Here is a 20,110-nt window from a genome sequence, read left to right as displayed (position 1 = left end):
GTGCCGCGAGCTTTTGACAATGTTCGCGTTCGTCTCTCCCGCAAAATCGTTCCGCATGCCAGATACCGGAGTTGCGCAGCGCAGGAGCATTGCCATAAGAAAGACGAAATGTAGAAGAACGAAATATCCCTGCACTCTCATGGGTCCTAACAGTCTTCATTGACTCGAGAATCGTGATACGTTATGCTCGTCGAACCCGGTACACACTGTTTGCCTCATCCGTTTCTGTTCTCACGAGAGCGTGCAGACTGCGTGTGACTAACCGTTCTGGGGCTGTCTGGCCCTCCTCAAATGAATACATGTTTTCATTGCATGCTTTCCGGAAGGTTAGACGAGAACGGGGCAGGGGAAACGGAGACATCCCATCCTCGGCCGGTGGAGAGGTACCGAAATCGCTATCGATATCTTTATTGTTAACCTCGTCGGTGGCATGAAGTTGCTGCTGGCTAAAAATTTAGCTACCAATCCTGTGGAGATGTCAATGCTGCGCTGTTCCCGACTCTTCGCTGCCCTGAGGAAATGTTGACTATCTCGTGACAACGCTGACATGCATAGATTTTGGGTCGCCTCCCCTGAAAAAGAAGTTGCTGCCCCCGCTCCAGCTCAAAGCGCTCCAATTTTCGCTTCTTTTCTGTGAACACAGCTCGTCTCCAAAGCCAGTGGCCAACTGTTCCCAACCCCCCTCTCGCTTTTGCCTGCTTCTACGCGCAGCCGCAGCCACTCGGAGTTTTTCTCGGAGTCCTGGCTAAAAGACGCTTTACAGGTGTCAAAACGACTAAACCATGCAACGGCTACGAAACTAAAGGGTAGATTTTTTCTGGTACACAAACAGTCTGAGTTATATTTTGCGTGACAATGGAGAAAAAAAAAAAGCGACACCATCCGGATGGCTTTGACCAAGATGTCGCCGACATGGGGACTAGCAAACACGAGGAAGGGTGCGCCAGTGCTATGAAGTCACGTTCCAAAAGTGAAGGGGCTTCTGATTCTTCACATGGAAAACCACGGAAGAAGGAAAAAAAGAGAACAAAGTTAGCTGAGGAAGGCGATTCTTTCGGCGATGAGTGCTCGTCCGCTGTGAATGGTAAAACAGAGACAACACAGGTCTCTGTGGATGAAAAAACTACTGGCAAATTGTCTCGCCATGCTGCGAAGAAGTTCAAAGGAGTCCCTCACAAGAACAACAAGAGCAGGCTGCTGGAAATGAATGTCGGCTGCCACGAGGAGAAAGAGTCGGATGAAGACGACGGTGACAAGAAAAGAGATACCACGGGGCATGCTTCAGTTAAGGGAAGGAAGAGGAAGACGGACGCAGACGACTCTACTGGTGACGAGGCTGTCACCTGTGAGGCAAATGGCGGGTCACATGAACTGTTCGCGTCTGAGTCTGACGGCGACTCTGAGACTCGCTCCGGCACGAAGTCGAAGGACATCGATAGAATCGCCATAAACAAGGCGTACGCTGAAGCCTACGAAGTTCGTAAAAGAAGAGAAATGCTGAGTAAAAACAAAGAACTGCTCGACGACTCAGACGGTACGTCGTCTTCGGTTCTGACACATAATGATGCAGTGCGTGCAGGATTTCCTCTCCTTGTGACCGAAAGGGCGCGTGATCTGTCACCTCGGCTTCTTTCCTTCAGTTGGAGGCTTCCGAGCAAATGCAGTGGCATGCGCAGTTCCACTCTGGAGCGAATACTTGAAACAATCAGTGGGGTGCCATCAGTCATTTTCAAAGGAAGCAACTGCAGAATCTTCGTGTCCTCACGTTTTTCTAGCACTGCATCAGCAGACCTTCATACTTTATTCACGTTCTTGTAAGGAAATGTATGCATATACATGAATATGTACGTATATACATGCATTGATGCATCCATACATAACATATATATATATATATATATAAATACTGGTTTGTGTGCGTATTGATAGAAGTGACTTGCTCCCCGATTTCCTTTCCAGAGAGCGAGTCGTCGAGTGATGAGGATGAAGATGGCGAGCTTCTGTCAGAGAGGGTTGAATCGAAGATTCTGGATACATTAGCACGAATAAAGAATAAGGATCCCTCGGTTTACGACAAAGACTATCGCTTCTTCGGCGACGATGATTTCGAAGACGATGAAGATGCAGAAGCTGTAAGTTTTCCCTGGTGTCGCTGAAGTGAAACCATAATGCTGCACTCAGACGGCTGTCAGTGCATTCGACTTAATGCCTGTCGATCCAGTGGTCGTGTGGGGAAGAGGCTCGTGCAAAGCCCCTCATGTCCAGTTTTGTGATCTCTTAATTGTGCAGTAGTTAATGGGCACAGTGAGGCCTTTTCAGCAAATAGGTGGGGACTTGAAACTGTCGAGGGCACGCAGTCGACACAGGGCGAATGGAACTGCATGCACTGACAGGCCATACGAAGTAGGCCATTTCCATCGGGGCGTTCTGCGGAAGTATGCTTGTGAGCCATGTTTGGTTTGTGTCCCTTTCCTTTTTAGACGAAAGGGTCGGACAAGAAAACGACGTATAAAGACCTGGTCAGAAGGACGCTTGAGGAACGGGGGCCCACAGCGTTCATCGATGAAGAGGATGCTTTGTCTGCAAAGAAAAAGGAGTCGCAAGGTACGTGCAGCAATAGAGGATAATAGACGTGAAGTTGGACTGTACACGAACCCCTGATTCTCGGACTGTACCAGCACCTGTATGTCGGCGCAGGGCGCCGTTGTAGTTGCAGCCGCCGTTTATTATAGCTTATAAGAAAAGGCTTTTGAGTCACCTAATGGTTCTCGACTTACTAACACACCACGTGATCGCGAAAGCGCCGCTCGTTGGTCTGCTGTTCTGTAGCGCTCAGCTATCACGACGAGCTGGCGGAGCTGAAGAAGGCTTTCGTAGATGCTGCAGAAGGAGTAGAGGAAGGAGGCGCTTTTCTCCAAAAGAAGGAGAAGACCGAAGACGAATTGGCGCAGGAAGCGAAGGATTACAAGAAATTTTTGAGTGTAAGCATGCTGTGCCGAGGAGCATTCTTGCTGCACGTTGCGTGCTGATTGCACCTTTGTAGGAGAGAGAGCCCTTCTCTTGCGCGTCACCACACGGCGAATCCGTCTGTTTTTGTCTGTCATGCATCTGCCTGCAGTCGAAAAAAGGAAAGGAGCATGTGGACATGACCACCGTTTTAAATCACTACTGGGGTAAAGCTTTACAATAACGTCGCTTGACCGACGGCATAAGCAGTCAGACGTTTGCTTCAGACAGTGAAGACAGTGATACAAATGTTGTGCACCATTCAGAAGTTTGCTCCAGAAAGCGACGACACTGAGGCGAATAGGATTCATCTGCGCTTGCGCTATTGACGTAGAGAAACACAAACGCATTTGACGGGTCGTGCGAGTGCCATTCTGAGCGATGCGCATTTGCTGAATTCAGCCCCGGACGAGAACCTCGATCCCGATGAACGGTTTCTACGAGACTACATCTTGAACCAAGGTTGGAGGGAGGATAGAGCTGTCCTACAAGATGACCAGCCCAATCAGAAGTAAGTATTGTCACCATCTGAAGACGAAGAGCCATTGTTCCTCGTAGCGGGTTGAAAGTCGATCGCGAACGGGACAGTGGTTTGCTGTGGTTTTGCTGTGTGTAGGTTCGACGAGGAAGAGGACGAGCTGAATATTGACCAGACGGATGCTTTCGAGGCGGCGTACAACTTCAGGTATTTTGTTTTTCCAATTCTTCAAGTGTTCGGCATTTCTTTCTCGATCGAACGAAATGCAAGCGCGTAGTCGGTGCTATGTTTTGCAGATTTGAAGAGGAGGGAGGATCAACAATCCAGGGACATGCCCGCCGAGTTGAAGGTTCCGTCAGGCAGAAAAACGATAAGCGGCGACGACAACGAGAAGCGAAGAAGGCGCGCCTTGCCGAGGAGAAGGTTAGTTGCATTGGACTGCAGCGTGATCAACGCGTCACCTGATGGTAACACTCGGATATGTATATCGTGCGTGGCAAGCCGCTGTTTTTTCCCAGGCCCAAAGGGAGGAGGAACTACGGCGACTGAAGGCGATGAAGAAGCAAGAGATTTTGGAGAGAATTCAGAAAATACAAGAGATGACTGGACACCAAGAACTTGGTACGATTTGCGTCAGACATCTCTAGTGACACCGCATTCTGTGACAGTGCCTGCTGAAGATCTTACGCTGTTCCGAATTGTGACTGCGGGCTCACAGATGTCACTGCCATCGATTTGGATGCCGATTTCGACCCCGAGGCTCACGACAAAGAAATGGCGACAATGCTCGGGGACGACTATGAGCAGTGCGAGGAAAACGTACCGGAAGAGGAACTTCGTAAGGTTGACCTAGTAGGGAGATGACATTTCATAAGTGGCTCTGCGCAACCATTGCAGCTGGTCTCCTCCAGTTCAGCTTGCTGTCAGAGCTGTCTCTTTGCTGCAAGCCTGCTACATGACTGTGGGTTCAATTGTGTCTCTTCATGTATTGTCTTTCTGCAGTTAAGGTACCTGCTGGGTTTGAGGAAGACTTGGGTGTCGCTGGTGAAGACGACCAGACTCTCCAATCATTATCGAAGAAACAACGGAAGCTTATGAAGCTGCTGAAGAAACGGAACGCCCGAGCACTTGCTGACGACGTGGCGTATGCACCGTTAGCAGAAGACGAAGAACGCGTCGATACTGGCTTGAACAACGAATCAGCAGATGCGCATGTGGAAGGCAACGATTCACAACCACCGGAGCTATTGGAGCAGGGCCCATCGGAGTGGTGGATGTGCGACAGTTGTGGCAATGGGATTCCGGGAGGCAAAAAAAGGTATAGACACAATTTCACACTGTAGATAGTCGATGCCTTCTCTTTAATGCGGTCTCTCATTTTGTCTGTGTGGAGCCTCTGACGCTGTTGTTTCTCTTTTGTAGGTTCGACTGTATGAGTTGTGAGAACTACACACTCTGCAAACACTGTTTCCGTAACGTTCGTCACCCCCACCAACTGGTTAAGCGGACGGTTCCAAAAGACTGCCAGGTATGTTTCTTGTATCCGGCAGGCACCCACGTTTGAACATTTGCAGCGCCTCTATCGAAGTACTCGACCTTCCAGGTTTCGAGCACTGTTTTCCATGAGTTATTTTTTCGTGTTCTGGGTGCATGCAGCCACCAAAGGATTTTGAACCAGGCTCACCTGAAGTTTCGAAAACCATCAAGGAGTACCTGGATGAGTATTTCCAAACAGACTACGAAGACATCATTGGAAAGGATCTTCCTACCCGGTTCAAATACACAAGTGTCAAACCAGAAAGCTACGGATTAACAGTGGAGGATATTTTGTCAAAGTAAGGAACCTTAGCACGGGAGAGAATATTAGTGGATTTGAGCTCCGCACCCGTTCATGTTACTCATCAGCCAAGCGGTGTTACTTTTGTGTCAAACCATGCCTATAGAACTGACAAGGAGCTCAACGCGCACATTTCACTTAAAAAACTGGCGCCATATCGGCCACAAGTGCACGAATCCAGACGAAAGGTAAGGATGATTAGTTGGGACTCTAGCGTCCAGTTCGCCGTCTCGCGAACACGGCGTATTTAGCAGATCCTTTATGTTCGAATGTGTTTTGTTTCCAGTTACAAAGGGCGATGTTTATGAAGAAACGCAATGATAAAGGAGCGCGCCACGGCGGAAGGAAGGAGAAGAACAACACAATGGAGCAGATGACAAAATTTGGTGAGTCCTCAAGCAACAAAAACTGCTACAGCTGCTTTAGTGACTGCCGTGGTAAATACCAGATCTGGTCGTTGCGTGCTTGTGGTGGCTCAGGAATTACTCGCGGCCGTCTGGATGCGTACGGTGACTGAAGGATGACCAATGGCTACGAGAAGGATGAACACCTGAGGTCAAAAAATAGAAAAACTCACCGCTGACTAGAACTCTTGATTATTTGCATTCATGAGTTGTTCTCGTTGTCCTGCGTGGGAAAATGCGAGTTCGTCACCATTAACAGTCACCTGGATGCAAGTTTGCGGTGAAACCCTATTGCTCCAATCGTCTCGTTGGTAGAAACAGCGTACCTTCGGTGGCGCTCCAGCAGAACCTCCCACGATCTGTTGTAAATCGTTTCTGTTTGCTGTGGATTACTGGTACCATGCTCTCTGCCACTAACCTCGACTTCCTCAACAACATTTTTCTTCTTCCTATGCATCATTTCACCTTCCTAAATGGAAACAAGTTATCGAAATGTTTTCTGTGAAAGGTAGAAATGTACAAACCTGGACTTCTTTGAGCGCTTCAGCCTCTGTCACATTGAACCCTTGTAGTCTATCTTTAGCATGGACACCGGCCGTCGCTACTCACCTTGTCGAGCTATCTCTTTGATCCACCTCTACGAAAAGACCGGAAGTTCATTGAGGGCATCGACAAACGTGGAGAAAGTAGACTCACCTGGACTTTGGTACTTTTTGAGGGCAAGGGAACGGATTCGCCCTTCTCTAGATACGTCGTTTCAAAGAACACAAGAGAACTTTCATCTGTGTTTTAGCGCTCACCCCGTTTTGCTTTCTGCTGTACTGGTGTGAGTAGGTTGCCAGAGTTGATACAGAACACGGCTTTGTAGATATTTGCAATCCATTCGCTGTTGAATGTACCTCGCTGCATCGTGTTTTTTGTATATCAGCATGCTTATCCTGTTACTCTCTAGCGGCCGTGTCGTCCGCGCAGAAAACGAGCGGCTTGGTGCGGTGAAACAGTCTGAAGCCTGCAGAGACGTTCAGATAACGTGATGAGCACAAGCGGCAATCCGGAACTTACACCGTCTGCTCCGTGCAAGTGTGTTTATAGGCGTTTTTATTTCTAGTAGCGGAATTTTCATCACAGGCTTAAGCTCTCGTCCTGCTGTCAAAGGTGGCCACACCGAAGCAGCTGATATGGCTGTGAGTGATTTACCCTTGTAGTTTACGCTCAAGTGCCTCTTGGAAATCGATATACTCATGGGCACAGTAGTTAAGACATCTGTAGGATCTGTCGCCACATCCATGTCTCCGGTCTGATGAATTCAAGTAGTGCAACAACTGCGGCTGAGAGCTGTCAAACTTTCGTACGGTTTCTACCGAACAGCCGGGGGCCTCAGCGTCTACGTTAATCATCCCTTTCGCTGCAGATTCCTGGACACTCAAAATTAAAGGGTTCGTTGTCTGGGTTGACCCATCAAGCAACGGTCCCACATCGCGTTGCTCCTGACTCCGCAAACTATCTCTATAGGATATTTCACTCTCCAAATTCTTTTCCTCAAGCGCAGCATCGTCTGAAGGAAAGAGGAAACTGCTAACTGCACATTTTCGTGGCAAGACACACGATGTACCTTCGGCTGTTTTCAGCTCCTCTTCTGCATCCTCGACTTCTGTCGCGTTGCATTTCGAGATGTCATTCTAGATGCATTTCCAGAAAGACTACCCTACCCTTTTCCACGGTTTGTGGCTGTTCAAATCTGGATCCAAGACCTCGGCTGCCCAAGAAGGCAGGAGAGGCTTCACTCCTGCAGGCAACTAGAGCAAGGACGGCTATGCAGCTTGCGGATGCGGTTGCTGAGACCTTCATTGTTTCCTGTCCGAGAGAAAGACGCAGTTTAAAACCAGAAGCAGTGTTTTTGGCGGGACAGTGGGGTACTAAAAAACACACCTGCGTAGGCGTGCGAGAATCGGGTGTCGGGAATGTGATGAGTAACATCGTGTGTACGTACACAGGCGTACGGCACACTCTCCGGAGGGAATAATCTACACGAGCCACACCAGCGTCCGAAACGTTCTGTTGCCATGTTTCGTGAGAGTGTTTTTCCTTCTTTTCCGTGGTTTGTTGAGTAGTTCAGCGATGTCAGACACTGAGAAACTGGTCTGCACACTTTGTCGCTTCCACTGTAATGGGTGAATTGCCTGCACGGAGGTGCTAGCACCTGCCTCTCTGGAAAAAAAACAAATACGCTACCATGACAATTCAGACAAACAGCCTCTCCCTTGTCAACGCACCAGCGTGACATGCTGCCTCACGGCTGCAATTTTGGCAACAGGACAAAAAACAGAGAAGACTGTGCGATGCCGCGTCTATCCCTGGTGCTCTATGATCGAACTGAAAGCGTGACAAGCCGATTTGTATGAACGCGGAAACCTAGACGCTTTGCACAAATGCTCCTGTGATTTTGCTACGCTGGCATCTGTCGCTGTGCGCTTTCCTCTATTTCATCGATTGCTGGAGCGACACCGCAGACAGCTTTCATGCAACCGAAAAACGACCTGACGTGAGACCCGGTGTGCGTGTGCTCGCAAGCAGAAAAACCAACGCATCTTGCTGATTCGTCGGAGGCGACGCCAGTTAATAGAAACGCTACAGTTTCGCACATCGATTGTCACTGGTCTACAGTATCATGGTCGTTGTCTCCATCGTCAAAGATGTGATATGGGAAAAATAAAGTGCATTTCAAGGCTAGCGCTTCTGCGACAAGGTCCAGTAAGGCCATCTGCTGAAGCTGTGTGAACGCTAACGCGCCTCCAGCTGCTCATGTGAGTGACAGTTACTTGTATGTTAGATAACAGGCTACCAAGGTGGAGTGAGGGCACTAAAGAGGAACTTTGGCTTTGTCACAGAGTGTTTTCGACGAAGCTCCCGAATAGCCTTGTGTCACGGAATGGCTCTAGTCTCGTGCAGTTGGCACGCACTCAAGCGCTCCTGTGCGATTCATATATGCTGACGAAAGAGGACTCATTGCAAACTCCCGGCTATCCTTGGTCTGCATTCCCTCTATGGAGACGGTCTACATAGAGGCAAAGCAGCGATGAAAACGGCAACCATTAGTGGCTTTGGCGGACAGAGCGTTGTGTTGGGGTCTACATGAGAGGTCCCGACAGTTTGGGGCTGCGGTTGCTGCCACGACGATGACGAACCATCCGAGACTGAAGCTTCCCGCGAAATTTTTCCCAATCTGAAAGGTCTATGCGTTGAAAGTGGACACGACGAAACCCATTTGAATGGACGGAAATGTTGTACGTTTAGAGACAAGAAACGAAATCTGTATTGGCGCCGGATGAAGCGTGTGCGGGACCAGATGCACGCCCCGTAGAAAAGAGCCGAATACGAAAATTAACTGCATGCGAGTTTAAAAGCTTCTTTCGTTGTGACTTAATGCGTTGTCAAGAGCATTCGTTTCTGCATAAGGTAGGTTTCAGCCCCGATGCGAAGAGAACGCTTATTCGCATTCACATATATCCGCCGCGTAAAAGCGGCTGATAGGTCCTGCTTGTGTAGTTTTTACCTGGAATGTACTACCAAACATGGCGACCAATGACTCATATCCGCCGAACGTCGAAGCGATCGAGCAACGAATCAAAAGTATAATATTTCCACGAAGAATCCGCATACAAGAGTTCATCCAGCGGTTTGACCTTTTGCATCACCGGGTTGTGGGCCAGCAGCAATTCGTGCGAGCCCTAAACCAGTGCGGAGTGTCTTTAGACCACGATGAAGCTAAGGTGCTCTTCCACAAGTATGCGGATGAGAAGACAGGAGGGGTTCGCTACTATGAGTTTTGTGACAACATAAACACAGTTTTCAGAATAACTCAAGCAGAGAAAAACCCACTCCTCGAGCCGCCACCTCCAGGTGGGTAACCACTGTAACAGTCAGTCTGCACGAGAGGCTTCCAGGAGGCTTTGTAATGGGTGTTCCCGCACAGCAAAGGTATTGACACCATCATTTTGCCCTTGTTCACGGCTAGACTGCGGTAAAGGAGAAGAAAACATCTGTAGCCGTCTTGTGGCTTTCATCCTCATCTACACGTATACGCACGTTCATTGGATATGATGCTGCTGGGGTGAATGATTGATGGTTAGCCGTCGAGGGCTTTTTACACTGGAAATTAGTGAGAGTTATGACAGTCATGTACGAGCGCCAATTCCTATACTAGTTGTTTCGTTCGTTTCTGTGTTCAACATGATAGGTTGCAGCATGGTGGCCACTGTTGACAATGTACTTGATTTTCCCCCCGCAGGTGCATGCCTTCCTCCGCGCTTCACTCCCAGAGTTCTTCCAGTAGAGAAGAGGGTTCAAATTGATGATATTATTCGGCGTCTTGCACTGCTATCAAGGGCTCGTGGTATTGTTTTCAAATATTGCTACCAGGACTTCGATAAACTTCGGAGCGGATACGTCTCTAGCGCTATTTTCAGAAGACAGTTTCCTTTTGAGGCTGCAGAAGGTATGCAACCCTCTTCTCTATGGGAAAAACCTTGGGAGTGAACCGCGGAGGAAGTAGTGCACCTGTGCACAGCGATCAAACAGGCAGTACGGCCACCTTCGCTGCATGCTTCCATATATCGGTAACCCGAGAACTGGCACCACTTTAGTTCGGTCCACGGGACTCTGGAGCAATCCTCCCTCTGATATAAAGCTCGGGTGATGCGACTCTGCCGTCGATCCATAATTCAGGAAAGTTCACTGAGGAAGAAATAGCTCTCCTCGCTGAATATTTCAGTAGAGAGGACGCAGACGTTAATTATAATTTCATTCATAATATGATCGCGGACAAGGCGACTGAACTTTATCTACCGTTTGCAACTTCTTCATATGCTCCTCGCTCGTCGAATCGTCGTTGGTCCCATGAAGACATGGAACCAGAACGCAAAATCCAGGTAAGAACTGCAGACCCTATCTTATGAAAATGTTTCTGTGGTACGCGTCAACACAGGAACGAGCAGGTACTCTGACGTTTTCTTTCCAAAAGTCATCAACAAATGTAAACTTGGGCGGCTTGTGTCACCGTTTTGCACAACTGCATGGAAACATCGTTGACACAATGGCAGCCTCATGCATGTGTCTATCGCTTTGACAACAGGCGGCAGTCGTTCTAAAACAGCTTCAAATGAAAGAAAACTTTAAGGATGTTGATAATCTGCGGAAAGGCCACTGTACAAGGACCCAGGCAAGGGCAATCTTGGATTCAAAACTCAATATCCACATCTCAGACGTACGTCAGGCCTTCTTTGTTTCAATTTGCTTCTAGAGGCGCGTGATTTACTTACCTGGACCATTTCATATAAAGCAGTGCGGTAGGATGGTGCCTGATGTGCAGGATGACTGGGACTACCTCGTAGCGAAGTACTCCCGTGCGGATGGAATGTTCAATTATGAGGCACTTTGTGATCAAATCGACAGGGCATTTACCATGGCGGTGGGTCTGGCTTTTTACTACGTCACCGAGGTGACTATAGCAGGATGTTTCAACAGTCACCTTGAGGAATCACGTACTCACCCGAACTTCATTTGGGTGATGACTCTATTCAGGACCTGGAAAAGCACCCGCTTGCCAGGGTGAACATGCCCGGGAAAGAAATTGTAGAACCCGCCAAAAGAAATCGCATTCAGCTTCTTCCAGAGGAGGAGGTAATCTGGCTTGAATCACCAACGGCTGCCGCGTTACAGTCGCAACAGGTGGCACGTGCCGCTTTGCTCGGATCTGGTTGATTGATGAATCCAATATCTGACTGCGTGCAGGCGCAAATTGACAGACTTGAGCAAGTTATACGAACAAACATCGCCAAGACTCGAAAGGCAGTCAAGCCGACTTTTCAAGACTTCGACAAACAGAGGACGTTAGATGTGCACTGACGGCGTTCGGAATATCTGCTTTGGCTGCTTTTGGCAGGAAACAGAATGAAGCTCCTTTTCACTCACGTCAGAGACGAGCAAAATAATAACTCATTCTCAGTAAAAGAAAGGTGAAAGTGTTTCATTTGCTTGCCTGTCCTGCGCTTCGCTTTCAGGATGCACGTGACAAAGTCGCAACTTTCCAGGATTATGAGCATGCTAGGATTGCCCTTATCGGAAAAAGAAGTTACCTTGGTGAGTGCTTGTTTGACGGCGGCAAGTGTGCAGTCACTATTTCGAAAATGCTGCAGATCACAGGATGACACGTTTCGCACCATGGAGTTTGCCAATGTATGTGTTACGGCATGACATTCTCTTTAAGAAAGGCAAACGCTGCCCCGATGCAGACATATTCGTGTGTATGCAGCTTTGTCTTCGCTACTGCGACAAAGGAAACGAAAAAGAGTTCAATTATTTGGACTTCGTATTGTCAGTAGACCTGCAAGGCGACCCTCCCCCAGAAGATCGAACGATCACGGATACCATTGGTTCTATCTACTTTACCAAGAAAGGTGAGAGTCAAGTTGGAGTGTTTCGACCAGAGTAATGAGACAGAATACTATGTGGAGGTTTTGGTGGTGGTATCTTTGTAGAATGCATCCGTTCAAATGAACGGAACAGCCAAGCCGTCTGGAAAGCTTATTGCTGATGAAATCCTCTATCATATCCATGGTTTCCGTATCGGGACTGCGCCAAGTTTAGACAGCACAAGAGCTCATTTTCGAACTCCCTTACGGCTCCAGTCATAAGAAATCTGTGATGGCATTATGTAGGAGAAGTTGTTCCTCTCGAAGAGACAACGGCATTGAAGAAATCTCTCTTTCCGCGTTGAGAACTGACAGAAACTGCCAAGACGAAAAGACAATAATTTCGAGCCCCGCTTCGTTGGAGTGACTTCCCTGTGCCATTCCCGGATCAACTAATTCCGTGTAGCTTCAGGCAACGTAAAGTCACCACTGCTGATCACTTTCAATGTCGAACCTCGCCCGCATTGAGTTTCCGGCTTCATAAAAGGCTACGCATCGTAAGCCGAATACCGATAAGATCTGATACGCATTATGAAACGACGTTTTAATATCTCTCACGAAACTGAGGAGCAATGCAAGCACACGAAAAGTGCCCCATAGGAGCAACTTCAGAATTCAGAATCGCGAGAGTGAGTGCCTCTCAATTCGAATGTTCGCTTAGATTAAAAGCGGAAGTTGGTACAGAAGGCGTAGTATCCGCTGTACCAGAATACTGAAGGAAGTCATCTCAAGTATGGTTTCCCGCGAAACAGACTGCTATACTATACTGTTCTCCACATCGGCCAGGATGATATGTTTAGGTGATGTGACAGAGAAACACTACAGAGGGACCAGGCCGCGACACAGGAGGTGAACCACAGCAAAGGACGTTCCCGTACCCAATTGTTGCGTAGCCTCACGTTCGCCTACATACGCGTGCCTCACCAGTGAACAGAGGACCAGGAATTTCAGCAAGCGGCCTAACGCGACGGCGTTCCCCAGAAGGCCGGTTAGAGGCACCAAATAATCAGGAAACCGGAAACAAACGCATTCGAAACTCCTTTTGGCGTTGCTTCAAATCAAATTGCTTTGCTTCTTTACATTCGTCAATGGAAACAGCGGCGCCTAGACGACAGTCTCAACCACCACGCGACCTTATGCCAGTTTCGTAGATTGCTTGGACTGAGAAAATGGGAACTCTCTCTGCAGCTGAACATCTTCGTCCCGGACAAGACCCTGCTTTACGGCTTCATCCACCAAACCATTCGGCACGACGCGTATGTAGGGGCCTGCTGGCGTGTCAACAATCATAACTATGGGTGGCGGCTTTGGAGTATCTGAATCATACCCCTCAGGCGTTGTCGCCGCACATGGAAACACTTGCTCACTCAACCCTGAACACTCTCCTAGCAGGCTCGATACGCACTGTTCCAAGGGTGTTACGTTTCCGCTTGCAAGCATTTGGATATTCTGTCTCGCTGCAGCCCGGAAATCTTCCTGGGTTACTCTTTCCAGGCTTCTGCTGATGCACTGAAATACCCCTTGGATGAGTGAAAATGCGCGTTCTAGTGAGTCAGTCACCATGTTTGTCCCTCTCTCGTTTCTGCGTTCCCGTTCATCATGACGGCTCTGCGGTGCAGCCTGTTGGTCGTCTTTGACGCTCGCCGCGTCGTGCAATTTTCTCGAAGCTGCCTCCTCCTCCTCGTGTCTCGGTCCAGCTGAAACCAGCTCACTGTCAGGCAGCTCTTCTCTGCTTTCAGAAGCGAGCATATGTTTCGCTTCTTCTTCCTGTTCATGTCTTTGATCCGCTTCGACTCCGCTGTTCTGGATTTGGTCGCTGCCATTGACATCCGTCACGACGAGAACTGTCACACCCTTGTTCACCGAAACATCTTCTTTCACATTATCTTCCCCTGCCGTTGAAGGAGCCTCCGCTTGGCTCCCATAACTGTTTCTCTGCGCCAATGCTTCCGTGGTTATGTCCCTCTCTTCTGCAAGGACTGAGGGGGCCTGGTCCACCTGCTCGTCCGCTGCTGTTCCCTGATCAACCGCACGCACGTCGAATTCATCCATTTTTGCCTCAGCAGCGTCTCGATGTTCACTTATGGCTAAATCGCCTTTATAGTTTTGTAGATCACGCAACAGTACTTGTTGTCGGTCGCTTACTAAATAGCGGCTGGAACCGACAAGATATTTCTTGTCGGCACTTTTTTGAAACTGACTGAAGGGTTACACGCATTCGAAACGAAACAAACGATGACTTTCCGTCTTCAGATCTCGCAGCGGATTCCACAGCTTCACCGACCACATGGAAACCCGTTTCCACCGGAGAAGGGCCTGCGTGTTGTAGACAACAATATTGAAAGGGGACAGGGCCAGCCGCGGTTGAGTCTCGTTGCCTTTGGTAGTGACCACGGGTATCCAGCGAGCGACGATGACTCGAGTGATCAAATTCAGAACAGTGAAGTTTCTTCTCTGGTTACAAGTTCTGGATATCCTGAGAAAAACACACATCATGCTGAAGTGAAACACCGAACTGGAATACCACACGCGGAGGACCATGCACAGAAAAAACTCTATCCCCAAAGTGAGCCGAGTCAGTGACTTCAAGCCTCGACTCTTGAGGCACCTTTCACACACATGCAGAAACGCCTTCAGGCAGAAAACAGGCTGGAAGCCCCAATCTCCCATGCAACTAGCCGGGAGACCATCCTGGGCGCAGCCCCTGCGCGTAAGATGCGGTGTAAAATGAAACTAGGGAGAGGGCGTTCCGTCAAAAGGTGAGACACAGGACAGGGTGATACACACTAGAAAAAAATGCAACTGAGTTATTTCCATGGTTGATATCACATTTATTCCCTGAGGACTGCAGTATTTTCTACAACTAGCATGTGAGCCTCCAGCAGCTCAAACGCAAATCACGGAGAGAGAATCTGCTGGAAGCGAAATATGACGGACGACGGATACTCATCCACTTTCAAAACTCCTGCGAGTAGCCTTACCTGTGAAGGCTGAAAACGAAGTTGTATGCGTCCTTCAAAAACATAACTGCAACGAAGAAGAAAGCATTGCCGTCCTCCGTGAATTCTTGCGCACTGTAGTTTCGGGCCAGCAGTACAGCACGTGGCATGCTAGCGGCTTGCCAGCTTGGCCTGCCTGCCCGACAGAGCAACACGCTGTCGGGAGTTTGGGGCTGTGTCTTCTCTATTTCGTTGCCGTTCCAGTCTCGTTTCGCTTTCTCCACCGGGGTTTGTCTCCTCTATTAAGTGGTGTTTTTTCAGCACCTGTTTGCATCTTTCTCACTCCCATCTGAGTCGATGCCGTGTTGTCACATGACCATGTCCAGTCGCTAGAAATAGCGCTGGCGAAAAGCTGTGCAGGTGCATCGATTCACATTCAATGCCCCAGTCTCTCGCATGCGCTTGTTCACCGCTCGCAGAGACAATCGCGTTGCAGACGTAGAGATGCCCAGAAAACAACTGAAATAAAAACTTTTGAAACTTACTCACAGCTATGGCGCGCTACTTACCACTGTATTTCCCTTCTATTTCAGGTTCCTGTTAAGAACGGAGTGCACTCTCCATGCGCCGTTCTTGTGTCGACGCTCTAGTGCGTAGAGCATCTGCGTGCATGTACAGATCTTCTACTTGCGGTTAGACATTTGTGCAAGGCAATCTCGGGCACGCCGCCAACCACCTTCATCTGAATTTGTTGAGGCAGAGGACTCAACTGCCCTATATCTTTGCTCTGGTTATGAGTCTGGGATCACTGTTTTGAGCTGCATTCGTGCACTACTCCACAAAGACTTGTTTCTTGCCGGCACCTTGTCATCCTTCCCTCTGTGTAGCCCTGTTGTGCCCGACCGTGCACCGAAGGCTGTAACTCATTTTTCCAGAAACAGAGATCTTCGTTAGCATACGACTGCGTGCGTCTGTGATAACGGTCTGCACAAGCCGACCTGGAGTCGGGACAGAGGCTTATTGAGACCATGGTGATATCACCGCATTCTTTCCTTCCTGAATCCCGTACCGACCACAAAAAACTCGACAACGCTCTACGCTGTGTTTGCTCAGATTGCGCAAGGGGCAAACATACCCACCGCCCGCGCGTCGTGAAATGCACGCAGTGGTGGTTCCTCCCAGGAATGCGTACTTTCGGCCCGATTCATTGCCAGATCCAGTTGCTTGGCCGCGGACGGGCACGTAGGCAGCTTTCCCTGAGGAGTGTTTTCAATGGAGCGCGGCTGGCTGGAGCATCTAAATAACTGAGTTTGTAAACCACAGTGGACCATGGCCAAACCCGCTGACACTGCCAGTAGTAACACATTCCGTGTCATTGGCGTGCGACTTGGCCGTGACCAATGCATGCAGCAATGCAGAACCTCTCAACCAGAAATCGATGATGGAAACTCAAGCTATTCCCCCTCGGAGCGGTCCGGTCGGGATTGCTGTATGGGAGTCCATGTGGCTTCTCTTGTGGTGCCTCCCAGCGAGAGAGCAAGCTGTCAGAATGATGCCGAGTGGTATTCTGCGCAAGCGCCATCAGAAGATGCTCACTGGAGTGTCACCTCTGCATCACACGCTGATGAAGAGGTGGATAGAAAATTTCGCGGCTGTGTTTCCGTGTCACCGCTTGGCCCGTCACATCGGAATCAAATGGAGGGCAAGCAGGTCGAGAATTGGATATGTCAGGCTATTCACATCTTGACGACAGAGTGGCCATCATTGTGGACGAGGAGCGCTGAGGCAGGTGACCGAGGCTCGCGGTCCGCATCAAGTCTCGCTCAGCAGATGATAACTTCGCCTACGCACCGAGGACAAAACAGTATCGCACTCAAACAGTTCTTGTGTAGTTCCGCGGCAACCATACAAAACAAAAACTCAGGATACACGCTTCCGTGCAGCTTTTTGATGGTGGCTGGATCCTCTGTGATCGGACATGCAAGGTTACTGGTGAGCTACCACTCTGAAGACGATCCATTGCCCGTGTTACAGTGTCGCACTCTACCGGTGGATCCTCTTTCCCACACTCCGCCGCTGGCGGTTACCGAGAGCCCACATAGGTGTCTACACCGGGTTTGGTTTCACGTTAACAACATCTCACACCCACTCTGCACGGTTGCTAGTGGGAGTGTTCCTTGTAGATCCACGCTGATGCACTGTTTTTTTCGAGATCTGTCCAGTGTTGCGATCAAAGTCGTTGAGCAGCCACTCTAAAAGCAATTTGATGAATTCGTGACACTGTCTCCAGATCAAGGTATATTATTGACTGTTTCTCCCCCTACCTTTCACAGGCCTGTTCACTAGCTGGATGCCCGGCGCGGTATATTGCGGTCACTTACGTGGCGGTGGATGCTCGAGTGCGGAAAAAAGGCTGGGGACAGCTTCTTATGCGCATGGTGGAGACTATTGCTTCTGTAGATTTAAAGGCGGACTATGTGGTTTTATGGACTCGTGCCGCAGCGGGATTCTATGAGAAACTTGGGTGAGTTTTCTGATATTTGGTGGCCACTGAACCGTTGCAAGGACAAGGAATGTGGATAAGGCTTCGCGGGTCGCAACAAAAATCCTTTTTACGATAATGCGTAGCGGCTTCTCTGAGGGCTGATGTTGTTCGGCTGTCTCGCAGGGGACACAAAGTGTTCTGGCAAATCACAGTATACACACGATGCGGCTCTTTCTCTATCACGGGAGGGCAGCAGGGACTGATTTCCTATCAGGTGCTTCCTTACACACCTCTCAATATAAGCAACTCTGGCTAACTACTGGTTTATGGAGAATTGGATCTGTAGAGACTGGTCGTCTCCTATCATCGACGGGTGGTACACTTTTGTACCGCCGCGTCACCCAAAACACTTCCTACTTGTTGCGCATTTGTGTTTTGCAGCTACCAGCGGTGTCTGGCTATGGAGGTTGAAAGTCCCTGTCTTTCCCGCTTGAGCTCGGTTCAACAGGAAGCAATGATTTCCACTCTCCAGAATATGATGAACAGACAAGCGCTGGCCATGGGTAGGAAAAATGAAGCCAACGTTCTGGGACAAATGGCAGCTGCCGGTTCCGGAAACCCAGACCAGCGGATCAACGACCCATCCAGCAGAGATATATGGCTTCGTAAGCGCGTGGGTCCGTGCATAGCAGAACCCGAACACCTCCCACTGTCTCAGCGCTGTGTCGAAGTGTCTACTAGTCTGGATTTGCTGACAAATAGCTCTCCGGCAGCTAGGGCAAACGAATTCCGAGGTACGATGCAAGCAAACGCTCTCAGCTGCAATACCTTGTTGGCCCAGAAAGCAGAGACAAGCATCTCGAATCTGTGCGAACCCACGGCAACACAGGGATACTTCGCAACGGGTTGCACACGCACTGGTTGGACCTACAAACTACTGGACACCCCATGGTGCAGACAGATTGGGCCATCGTGTGGCATCAGTGCACTTTGCATGGCATCCACTTTTTTCGCGAACACGGAGCAACGCCAGGGGCAACCCATCACCAGTACAGGAGATGCAGGCGGTACAGCAGTGGCTAGGGATGCTGCCATTCTAGGAGACCATTTGTTGAAGTTGTCGAGAGATTGGGGAGTTTCTATGGACGGCGAGCTTTTCAGTGTGTACGACTTCGTTCGTCTCGCGCGCGTAGGCGCACACCTTGACGCCGCGCTAGTGGAATTCGCCTGCTGCCACGACGTCGACTGTAACACGGCTGACGGGGGAACGCACGCCACAGCAGATATACAGAGGATTCTTCTCCACAGGAATGCATGGACTGAGTTCACCTCGTTTGTGGATCGCGGATGGCTCATGATTATTCCATATGATTCTGAGGGAGGATGCCCTGTCATCAAAGGAGGCCGTAAGGCTCATTATGGGGTAATTGTGGGGCACGCGTGCCGAAAGTCTCAGCAAAGCGTGATTATTTCCCAGGCGGGTTTGCTATCGCCGTCTGGTGATGAGGCAGGCAACTCTGTATCTGGCGGACAATGCGCCGCGTCACCCACCTCAAGTGGCGGGGACGAGAAGAAAACTGATCATGACACAAGTGCTCAGCAGCCGACCGGGCCGCGAGAGTTGTCTAACGACGACGTTTCCGAGCAACGTCTGCGGCATCGAATCGAGGAGTGTCCGCGTGCATGTGGTGAGCCGTATTTGACGGTGGCAAATGCCTCGCACTCGGGCAGGGCAGTCGTGATTCAGCACGGCAGGTCCCGACTATTAAGTGTAGCACTCTGGGACCATCTCATGAACTCGAACGCACAACTGTGGAAAGTCGACAAGACTGCTTTCCCTCACGCCCGTGAAATGAAGTTGAGAAACCGAGCCATTCTAGTTCGGGGGTTCTTGAATATAAAAGGCGCGCCAACAGGGAACAGATGAGAGGTGACTACGAAGGTGTTTACAAGAATAGAGAATGGAATGCAATTTGCATTGTGCGCGTCCCTGCATCAAAGGATAAGCCGCCTGCGACGGCTGCGGTGGTGGGATTTACGGGGCGGCGACCAATATGAAATTTGCACGGGTTTTACGATACGCATTCTCGCGGCCAAAACATGTGGACAGGAGATTCGCTGGTTCCCCTGGTACGGTGGGTAACCGGGAAAAGCAGTGCGCTTCGTTTTTGGTACAAAGAACACACTTATGGTGCAGGACCGCTTTCGTAGTTGTATGGTACCATACTGTGCATCCAATTACGTGATTTAAGTAATCGCATTACTTCCGAGAGGTATTCATTTTTCGTTGTAAATCGTCAAGGGCTTGACCTCGACGTCCTGACCCGGAGTCTGGTGCCGGTTGATGTCCGTTTGTCATGACGGAGAATCGTTTCCTCAGCGGATTGCAAATATTCTGGTGTTTCTTCTAAAATGCCATTTTGGCATTGAACCGGCGTTCTGCGGAAGTAACAGAAACATGGCGTTCTGCATACATTAATCAATGCCCAGT

General features: G+C 49.5%; 5 protein-coding genes across 5 annotated transcripts; 2 read left to right on the top strand and 3 right to left on the bottom strand.

Annotated features, from left to right (window-relative positions):
• Positions 1-119: 119 nt before the first annotated feature.
• Positions 120-6,175, top strand: TGME49_219150 (zinc finger, zz type domain-containing protein). Its single transcript, XM_018779832.1, has 16 exons — positions 120-1,534; positions 1,960-2,132; positions 2,481-2,604; positions 2,830-2,981; positions 3,119-3,173; positions 3,409-3,517; positions 3,623-3,691; positions 3,781-3,907; positions 4,003-4,105; positions 4,203-4,322; positions 4,487-4,802; positions 4,907-5,012; positions 5,141-5,319; positions 5,428-5,509; positions 5,608-5,707; positions 5,801-6,175. The coding sequence occupies exons 1-16, from the start codon at positions 856-858 to the stop codon at positions 5,836-5,838; spliced, it is 2,532 nt and encodes an 843-aa protein (XP_018634813.1). The 5' UTR covers positions 120-855; the 3' UTR covers positions 5,839-6,175.
• TGME49_219160 (hypothetical protein) lies at positions 5,566-7,907 on the bottom strand. Its single transcript, XM_018779833.1, has 15 exons — positions 7,435-7,907; positions 7,338-7,376; positions 7,201-7,280; positions 7,078-7,140; positions 6,923-7,022; positions 6,788-6,868; positions 6,671-6,734; positions 6,526-6,611; positions 6,422-6,468; positions 6,335-6,362; positions 6,250-6,275; positions 6,144-6,194; positions 6,052-6,084; positions 5,899-5,988; positions 5,566-5,834 (listed from the first exon to the last, which is right to left on the bottom strand). The coding sequence occupies exons 1-14, from the start codon at positions 7,700-7,702 to the stop codon at positions 5,905-5,907; spliced, it is 1,050 nt and encodes a 349-aa protein (XP_018634812.1). The 5' UTR covers positions 7,703-7,907; the 3' UTR covers positions 5,566-5,834; positions 5,899-5,904.
• Positions 7,908-12,341: 4,434 nt separating this feature from the next.
• On the bottom strand, positions 12,342-14,371 carry TGME49_219170 (hypothetical protein). Its single transcript, XM_018779834.1, has one exon. The coding sequence runs from the start codon at positions 14,245-14,247 to the stop codon at positions 13,330-13,332; it is 918 nt and encodes a 305-aa protein (XP_018634811.1). The 5' UTR covers positions 14,248-14,371; the 3' UTR covers positions 12,342-13,329.
• A 32-nt stretch (positions 14,372-14,403) lies between these two features.
• Positions 14,404-15,304, bottom strand: TGME49_219175 (hypothetical protein; the record flags this gene model as incomplete). The annotated part of the gene is made up of 2 exons (XM_018779835.1): positions 14,404-14,671; positions 15,177-15,304. 2 exons carry the CDS (start codon positions 15,302-15,304, stop codon positions 14,404-14,406), a joined length of 396 nt encoding a protein of 131 aa, XP_018634810.1.
• A 182-nt stretch (positions 15,305-15,486) lies between these two features.
• Positions 15,487-20,107, top strand: TGME49_219180 (acetyltransferase, GNAT family protein). Its single transcript, XM_018779836.1, has 3 exons — positions 15,487-17,126; positions 17,468-17,658; positions 18,061-20,107. Exons 1-3 carry the CDS (start codon positions 16,464-16,466, stop codon positions 19,544-19,546), a joined length of 2,340 nt encoding a protein of 779 aa, XP_018634809.1. The 5' UTR covers positions 15,487-16,463; the 3' UTR covers positions 19,547-20,107.
• The last annotated feature ends 3 nt before the right edge of the window (positions 20,108-20,110 follow it).

Source organism: Toxoplasma gondii, chromosome XII (genome assembly GCF_000006565.2).
Source record: "Toxoplasma gondii ME49 chromosome XII, whole genome shotgun sequence".
Classification (NCBI taxonomy): domain Eukaryota; phylum Apicomplexa; class Conoidasida; order Eucoccidiorida; family Sarcocystidae; genus Toxoplasma; species Toxoplasma gondii.
The sequence above is the reverse complement of the archived record's forward strand: the minus strand, read 5'-3'. Positions and strand labels throughout refer to the sequence as shown.

What these genes read in the sequence shown, in the direction of transcription:
- TGME49_219150 (XM_018779832.1), top strand. Translation starts at nt 856, where the DNA reads ATGGAGAAAAAAAAAAAGCGACACCATCCGGATGGCTTTGACCAAGAT. An exon ending in ACTGCTCGACGACTCAGACG is followed by an intron (nt 1,535 to 1,959) that starts GTACGTCGTCTT and finishes TTTCCTTTCCAG; the next exon opens with AGAGCGAGTCGTCGAGTGAT. An exon ending in ATTCCGGGAGGCAAAAAAAG is followed by an intron (nt 4,803 to 4,906) that starts GTATAGACACAA and finishes TCTCTTTTGTAG; the next exon opens with GTTCGACTGTATGAGTTGTG.
- TGME49_219180 (XM_018779836.1), top strand. Translation starts at nt 16,464, where the DNA reads ATGGCCAAACCCGCTGACACTGCCAGTAGTAACACATTCCGTGTCATT. An exon ending in TCGGACATGCAAGGTTACTG is followed by an intron (nt 17,127 to 17,467) that starts GTGAGCTACCAC and finishes TACCTTTCACAG; the next exon opens with GCCTGTTCACTAGCTGGATG. An exon ending in GGATTCTATGAGAAACTTGG is followed by an intron (nt 17,659 to 18,060) that starts GTGAGTTTTCTG and finishes TGTGTTTTGCAG; the next exon opens with CTACCAGCGGTGTCTGGCTA.
- TGME49_219170 (XM_018779834.1), bottom strand. Translation starts at nt 14,247, where the DNA reads ATGGATGAATTCGACGTGCGTGCGGTTGATCAGGGAACAGCAGCGGAC.
- TGME49_219160 (XM_018779833.1), bottom strand. Translation starts at nt 7,702, where the DNA reads ATGTTACTCATCACATTCCCGACACCCGATTCTCGCACGCCTACGCAG. An exon ending in CCGGCTGTTCGGTAGAAACC is followed by an intron (nt 7,023 to 7,077) that starts GTACGAAAGTTT and finishes TGAATTCATCAG; the next exon opens with ACCGGAGACATGGATGTGGC. An exon ending in GACGACACGGCCGCTAGAGA is followed by an intron (nt 6,612 to 6,670) that starts GTAACAGGATAA and finishes TACATTCAACAG; the next exon opens with CGAATGGATTGCAAATATCT.